Below are 8252 nucleotides of genomic sequence, written 5' to 3'. Positions count from 1 at the left end.
TACTAAGATCGATCAGTAACATAACTATGGGTAACCATTATTATAGTTTTTGATATGTTATTTGTCGAACAAGAAAAAGTTGGAATTGTAAGATAATTAGTAACCCAAAATATAATGCTAAGCAACTCCGGTATAATAAGATGAGTAATCCTAAATTTAATTGATAAAATAATTACTGTAACAAAAATAAGTAACTCTTGATATTATAATTAGTATGCCCTAATTATATTTATAGTAACCTTAAATATTATGTTAAGTAATTTCAGAATAACATGAAAGTAACACAAATAATTTACAAAAATAGTTTTAAAGAAAATAAAATGTTCTCCGTACATTTAACATATAATAATCCTTAAGATTATGGCCAGTAACCCTAAAAGGCCTAAATGTTATGTTAAGTAACACCTGAATAATACGAAAGTAACCCATATTTATATGATAATCACTACTACAAAAAGTAGAATAAGAAATGCAAAATATAGAACGGTTAAGTTGGATGAGCAATTTCTCCAAAAAAAAAAAAAGTTAGTTTTATTTTTTAAATATTACTTTTATAATATTCTCCCATCAATATCTCCTAAGTAGTTGTAGAGTTGGTAACTAATTCCTGATTTTTTGAAAGTAAGTCTGTGAATAATTATGATCATGGTAAACCCAGTGATCCGATCTTTAGGGATGTGCTCTTATAAATATAAGTTGGTGATATTATAAAATCATTACTTCACTTCTATATAAAATTTTTTTTTTAAAAAAAAAGAAGTAGAATATTTAGCTATGGTAGCCGCTCGCGTTGCAAATGTGGAAGAAAATTGGGGTACAATATATCGCTATGCATGGAGTGATCTTAGTAACTACTATATGACCAGATTTAGCCTTGTGCGTTACAAGTATGCTACATATTTAGGATGTATTAGTGTTCTCTTTAGTATTTTATTAGTGTTGTTTTTTGGTACTTACTTGTATCTGGCATGTTCAAGAGTTTGTGGGGAAATTATGAATGAGATACCGGTGAGACAACAACGAGATGGTAAGATTAATGAGAGCGATATATTAGAAGTGAATTGCATGCATTATAATGATGATGAGCAACCTATACATTATCTTGGTTGGAAGACGGTCCTTCCATCCACTAGATATGATTTCGAGTTTATAGTTCCTTTAAATATTACAGGTAATGTTCGATGCGACATGAGATGGAAGGGAGACGACCTCAATACTAACTCCACTGTCCTATGGAACGTCACTTCTATTAGTAAAGCCTGCTCTTGGTTGACTTGGACTTCCTCCGGCACAATTTACTCTAACAATACCAACAAATACCACAAGTTTGTTAGGGCTTTCTTAAACAGCCATGTATTTTAGCTTCTTTCACTTTGTTTTTTAAGTTTTAGTTTTAGTTTTATTACAAATTATTATTATTGTTATTATTATACCAACAAATACCATAATGTAAATGTTGTATTGACCTAAATGGTATTATGTGTAGTAACTAGTAAGGGAGTAGTAGTTTAGTTAATTTATCAATGGACTGAATAATGCTCTGTAATTTGTATTGTAAATAACTTATGGTATTTGGGAGTGTAAATAAATTATGTTCCGATTGTTCCCGTTATGCTCCGGTCTAACTTCATTCGTACCAAACATAAGTATCTGTAATCCTATAGCAATATAATTCTGAATCACAATTACAATTTGTTTCTCCTTTTCGAAGTAAAAGTCACATTATGCATACCTTCTACTCTTTTAGGATAGTGTTCTATTTGTCTAATTTTTATTTATTTTTTCTGAATTATTATTCACAAATTCTTATTTACAAGTGGTGTACAATAAATATTGTACACCGGAGTAAAAGTTGACTCAAAATGCTTAAAAGTTATATATTTATATACGTAGAAGTTATCTATTTTTAGTGATAAATTTTTTTCATTTAAATAAAAATTATTTCTTCAAAATCAATAATAATGTATAAATTAATCATTTAACCATTTAAAATGTTTATTTATCAACTTTTTATTTTATAATATAAAAGTTACAAAAAAGTATGTTAAAGTTACAAAAAACTGCATAAAAGTTATCTTGGTGTACAATAAATTTATTGTACACCTTGTGCGCGCAAGACCTTTTGATTATTATTTCCCGAAATAAGGTTCTGCTCGATTAAACGTTTTCAGTGTAAATGCTTTTATGGAAAATAATTTACAAAGAAAATACAATTCCAAATTAGTTTTCATTTGTTTGGTTCCTTAGAATGAAATGAGAGAAAATGGTAAAGATTGAGGTGAAGAAAGGAAAGGGGAGGTAAGGAGAAAAGTTGGAAAAGTGTTTCCCTCCCATTCAAATGGAAATTTATTTTCCACCTTTGAGGGAGTTATGAAACATTGTTTCCCATCCCTTGCCAAATCAAACAATTTAAAATGATTGAAAAGAGAAAAATCGTTTTCCTTGAAAACGTTTTACACATTACCAAACGGAGCCTAAGTGGAAAAAGGAGAAAACAACAGGGCCTTAAGTCCAAGATTTTCACTAGGATTTAATCAAAGTATCCTTTATGAGATGATATATTTAGAGAAACGCAACCTAATAAAAGATATACGAAATGTAGCCTTGAAAATTTAGGAAATGTGAATATATACGGAAACTATTTTTCTAGACATAGGAATTAATTTGAGTACAAAAGAAAAGTCACAATTTCACAACCACGATAACAATCAAAAAAATCTACTAGGACACCAATATATCTGGATTTTCTTCTGAACGACCACAAACCACCGGAAAACCTTGTTAACCTCCATGACGGAAAACAAGAACAGATCGATAAAGGGCAGCGACATGTACGAGGCAGATAAGTACGAGGATCAGATCATCTACAAGGCCAATGACTCCAAGTACTCCTGAAAAAGCCGAAGGTTGTGTGTGAATAAATTGCTTTGAAAATGAGTATTTCGTATAATTTAGACAATTTCTGTAATGGAAGAATTTTACCTTCAGGAATAATGTCCACTGGACTCAATACGTATATGGCACTGAAGAACACCTGAAATTACAAGGCTGAAATTTACTCTCTACACAACTCATAGAAGGAAGAAGAAAACAAGTTGTTGCAATTTGAGTTGTTCACTTAACTGCCAAATAAATCCGAGCTTTGATGACGAATGGCAAAGATCTATGAGGATCTAGCAAATCATTCAATAACCTTCGAAGAAGAAATGGAAGATCTCGCAGCCTCTGAGAAAACAAAAAAGAATGTTGAACAAGAAAATAACTAACATCCACAAACCACGAAACAACACAAGCAAAAATCCCCATTATTATGAGACTAGCATGCAAATATGAAACTAGGTACTCTATTATTAATAAGGCAACACTCCACTTGCAACCATACATTTACCATAATACACAACTTCATTTCAGCAGCTTTTATCCACTTTATCTAAATAATGCATCATCCTTGAGTCCAAATTCATCAAACTCTAGTAAACTTCGGAGTAGTTCATTAAAAAAGCACACCAAGAAAGAACGTGAAATAATTGAGAATTTGGGGTAAACAATATGGACAAATACAGATTTCACAGGCCAAATTGTGTTATAGCTTATGAATTAGCTATAAAGTACAAAAAGATAACCCATTGTCCACCTTTGAACATAAATCACAAGAACTCCATTTATGATATCAATCCAGGTACTACTATCTGGACATTTGGCCCCATAATATGGCAACATATGAATAAACCAACCTAAAGAAAAGTCTATCAGTAGTAGTGCAGAAAATTGCCGACATACATATTATATTCCATCATGATTAAAGATTTACCAACAGTTTTAAAAATAACTTTCATAACAGTAACTACCTGCATGAAATCACTGGCGCGTTCACCATATCGACGATTATACATTTCCAGTCTCCCTAAAATATTTGCAACTTCTGGATTAACGCGTTGTTGCTGGGAGGCCTCAGTAGGTATTAACAAGTTAATGGGACGGCGACACAAAGGACATCTGCATGGTTGGAGTGCTGCTGCATGATCCCAAACTTGTAAGATACATCTCCCTGCAATATTAATAAGACATGATTCAGCCAATAAAAACACTTAGCAAAGGAACATTTCTTAGTCTTCTACCATTTCAACAAAAACTCTCAGCAGCCCCAAACATAAACATATCCTAAATTTAATGGATGTGAAGTAAAACTGTTATTCTAAAAAATAAGTTGCCTCAATTCACTCTCAACCCAAAGTAAAAAGATTGCCAAGATTTGTGTTTATTGTAACTATGTGAGTCTGACAGGGAAATCTGGTGGGGAGACTAGTGTCAACACCTCCCCTGCAATTCTCTTTGGTAAGAGTTTTGAGTTTTACACCTCAAAGATCATACTGTATAGTTTTTCGATAAGTGATGAAAACTGAAGTAGTGTATGATCTATCTGATGAACTCTTAGAATGGTCCCAAACCAAACAACAAACAAAATTCATACAAGCTCTATATTAGGTGATCTGTCTAAACAAAGCTCTAATGGTGGTCTGTCGGAAAACATAGCCTATACCAACCCGAAAAAGAGAGAACAAGTGCAGGTTCAGAGCAACAAACGTCATCCACCGAATTCACTAATTGGCATCAACTCATCAAAGATCTAAGCCAATTTCAGGACCACCCTTCACGAATTCAAACAAGGATTTCAACTATTTGTAGGATAAACGAGTGATAGGATTTTACTCGAAATAGCTTAAACCTAAAAAGGTGGATAAAGAACCTTCAACAATTCCACAACCACCATAAAATGGGTTGATTCAAGCGAGCAAATCACCACCCAAGCATCAATTTACCAAAAGATAAAGCTCATTAGCGAACCCACGACATCAACCCAATCTTAATAGGCCAATAATTGTTATAGACTTGTAAGTGCTAAGTTAAACAAAGCAACTGCAACAATTCCACAACCCCCGCCATTAAATAGGTCGATTCAAGTGAGCAAATTACTACCCCAAACATCAACTTATCAAGAGAAAAAGCTCGTTAGCAAACCCATTGCATAAATTGTGATCAATGTGGCGAGGCTAAGTCACACATTATCACACCATCATCATTTCCACATCCCACATCACAATCAAAGTTCTTGAAAGTTGAAACCAAATTAAGCAATTATGTTATGCATCATAACCAAAATTAACCTCCCCATACACCGCAAGATCGGAAACATATAAACAATCATTCTTTGATAAATTCAAATTCACAGCAACCCAGAGCAGTGAACATCTTTGATCTCATTAATTTCTATATTATTCAGAAAAACCCAGAACAGGCAATGTGGAAATCAATCTTCTACTTACACTAATCAACAATTTGAGACTTCGTATCTTTCAACTCATCATTATAATCTCATCGATTTCTTGAGCTAAATAAAAATTCAGGATTATGATGAATAAACAAAGAAATAGAAAAGAGGAGAGAGAAAGTAACCGCAAAACCAGTGAGAACAATTAGCCTGGCAAGGAATGTCGAAGTTGTCATGGCAAATTGTGCAGCAATCATTCACAGGCGGACCATCTCCCTCCATAATTGTTCTTCGTTTCCTCCGATTCCTTCCTCTCGTCAATCAATTTGTAGTGGAAATGTTGTGTTTTTGTTGGTCTTTTTGTTTCTGAGATTTTCTACTTCGTTGCTAAGAAAAATCGGCCTCCCTACGTCGTGTGAATGTCTTCAAAAATTAATTAAAATTTAAAAACGTTTTATATGACGGTGGCCTAATTGACTTAGGCCGGTTACTAATGAGGGTGTACAAAATCGGGTACGTTTTTTTTGGTGCGAATGAGCCACAAAGGCAATATAAATTACAAATGGGAGCGGAGGGATTTGAACCTGAGACCTATTGTACACAGGCCCTCAGTCTTAACCACTAGGCCAAGAAATCATTGATACGTTGTAGTACGTGGTTAAATTTTTGCACGAAGTGCTTCTAAATTTAATTAGAGATGATCTCAAGAATTGAAACCAATACTAGTCAAATACAAAGTATTTATGATAAATCATGTCCGATATATGTGATATTAACCGAATTCATGAATTATGGATTTATGATTTATTTTTATATGATAAGGTTCAATTTAAATACACGTTTTAAATCAACATTCTTTTTCTTTATTTAACTTTTTGAAAAACAAAATATAAACGAGGTATAGAAAAGCTCGCTACCACAAACTTAACTTAATTGAACTTACTAGCGTCTAACTTTAAGTTTCATTTACTTTGTATGTGATTTAGAGTTTATTATAATCGTGAAATGAAAGTGTATGCCCTTGTTAAGCTTTGAATTGAGTTTGTTAGCTCTCTTTAGTTGTTTTCTTGTAACATGAGGATAGTACGAAAGGAAAAATCAAGTCATTCTCAAGCGAATCTATAAAATAACGGATTTTTCATGAAATACCCCTCAATTTTCACGAAATTCACCAAATGCCCCTCAACTTTCAGAAATTCACCAAATACCCCTCACCTTTAATATAATACCCAAACTACCCTTACTAATGACACGCCGTTAGTCCGCCGTTAGCCTACTTTTCTAATTCACCAAATGCCCCTACAATGTAACTTATTTCACCAAATACCCCTATTTTAAAATATAATTCACCAAATTCCCAAATGTAAAAATTACCTTTTTAAAGCCCAACGGCTAGTTTTTTTGGATTGAAAAATAGCCGTAGCTTATTGTTTTAGTATAAATAACCATGTTCTGAGTGTTTATTTAGTCACCAAATTGTTTTGTTGTAGTTTCATCTCAGTTTTGTGTCATGAGTTATCATTCAAAATCATCATCCACACATAATGAGTCTATTACCTCTTGTTTTGCATGAATATAAGTTAAAATCACTACTCAAGGAAAGGAAAGGAAAGGAAAGGAAAAAAGGGCCTCCATATTGCAGATAACCAATTGATATTACACTCTATTACCTCTAGTAATGGAGTATCATATTCCTGTTATCCAAGCACTAAGTGGGAAGAAAGTCATGTTCTTAATTTCGTTTCGTGGCCTCAAATAACCGTGAACCAAACACGCATCAAACTCATTAAGTGGTGTTAGTCTTTTGAGTAGAGTTTCATTTGGTTGGTCTTTTATTTTAGAGACATTCTCTTAATTGTATCGCTCTTTTCATATGCCACTCTATAAGAAATGTAAATAAGTAAATTGAGGCATTATATATTTGTATCAAGTGTATTGCTTGCATATACAAAGTACCAAGTAGTACTTGGCCTAACCTAGTTGTTGAGATTGTATCTTACAACCTCAAAGTTGTATTTTGGGGGTGAGGATTCCCTTCCCTTGAGTATCCTCTTATACTCAAGGGGCTTACTTATTAACTCGGGCCGAATAGTTCTAAACTGTAACATACCATTGCCACAGTATCTATCATCACACTGCCTTATATCTTCCATAGTCTCAACTCTCAAATGACTGGAAAGTTTTGGTGACTAAAACAATAAGCTACGGCTATTTTTCAATCCCAAAAAACTAGCCATTGGGCTTTAAAAAGGTAATTTTTACATTTGGGCATTTGGTAAATTATATTTTAAAATAGGGGTATTTGGTGAAATAAGTTACATTGTAGGGGCATTTGGTGAATTAGAAAAGTAGGCTAACGGCGGACTAACGGCGCGTCATTAGTAAGGGTAGTTTGGGTATTATATTAAAGGTGAGGGGCATTTGGTGAATTTCTGAAAGTTGAGGGGCATTTGGTGAATTTCGTGAAAATTGAGGGGTATTTCATGAAAAATCCGTTAAAATAACAAACAACTGAACCACAAAACTTATATTCCACGTGAGAACCTAGTAACAAACAATGGGTGAAGACTATATTTCCACACGAAACTGTGGAATACCGAAACATTGCATCAAATTTTGACTTAATTTTATTTAATTTTTTGGATGGAGAAATTTTGACTTAATTTACTTACCACAAATGTATAATTTTTGAGAGGGTGTATAAACTAACAAAAGATTGAATTAAATTTTGGCTTAATTCACTTTGACTCGATAGTTTAATTTCCAAGTGGGTGTATAAAATACTCCATCCCTCCCTTTTTGTTTGCCCCATTTTTTGTTGTCCCTTTGAGATTGTTTCATACCTTAAAATTGCAGGTTTTCCATTTGTTACCAATCTATCTCTCCTCTCATGGGACTACTTTACTACCCCATATGCATTATTTATTTATTTACATTCAACTCTTAATAAAGTGAAGTTTATTTAATGGAGCAATAAAAATGT

The 8252-nt window shown here is 33.1% G+C and overlaps 1 protein-coding gene across 1 annotated transcript; it reads right to left on the bottom strand.

Annotated features, from left to right (window-relative positions):
* Window positions 1-2601: 2601 nt before the first annotated feature.
* Window positions 2602-5691, bottom strand: LOC110785487 (uncharacterized). Its single transcript, XM_021989935.2, has 5 exons — window positions 5455-5691; window positions 3849-4048; window positions 3124-3225; window positions 2983-3034; window positions 2602-2891 (listed from the first exon to the last, which is right to left on the bottom strand). Exons 1-5 carry the CDS (start codon window positions 5549-5551, stop codon window positions 2782-2784), a joined length of 561 nt encoding a protein of 186 aa, XP_021845627.1. The 5' UTR covers window positions 5552-5691; the 3' UTR covers window positions 2602-2781.
* Between the last annotated feature and the right edge of the window lie 2561 nt (window positions 5692-8252).

The sequence above is a fragment of the Spinacia oleracea genome, chromosome 2 (genome assembly GCF_020520425.1).
Source record: "Spinacia oleracea cultivar Varoflay chromosome 2, BTI_SOV_V1, whole genome shotgun sequence".
Lineage (NCBI taxonomy): Eukaryota > Viridiplantae > Streptophyta > Magnoliopsida > Caryophyllales > Amaranthaceae > Spinacia > Spinacia oleracea.
This window is presented reverse-complemented; position numbering and strand designations above follow the sequence as displayed.

Bases quoted from the DNA above. Each gene is read 5' to 3' on its own strand.
- LOC110785487 (XM_021989935.2), bottom strand. From the start codon at position 5,551: ATGGAGGGAGATGGTCCGCCTGTGAATGATTGCTGCACAATTTGCCAT. The intron at 4,049-5,454 runs GTTACTTTCTCT...TTAATATTGCAG, and splicing joins TTGTTCTCACTGGTTTTGCG to GGAGATGTATCTTACAAGTT. The intron at 2,892-2,982 runs GTAAAATTCTTC...CGGCTTTTTCAG, and splicing joins AGTGGACATTATTCCTGAAG to GAGTACTTGGAGTCATTGGC.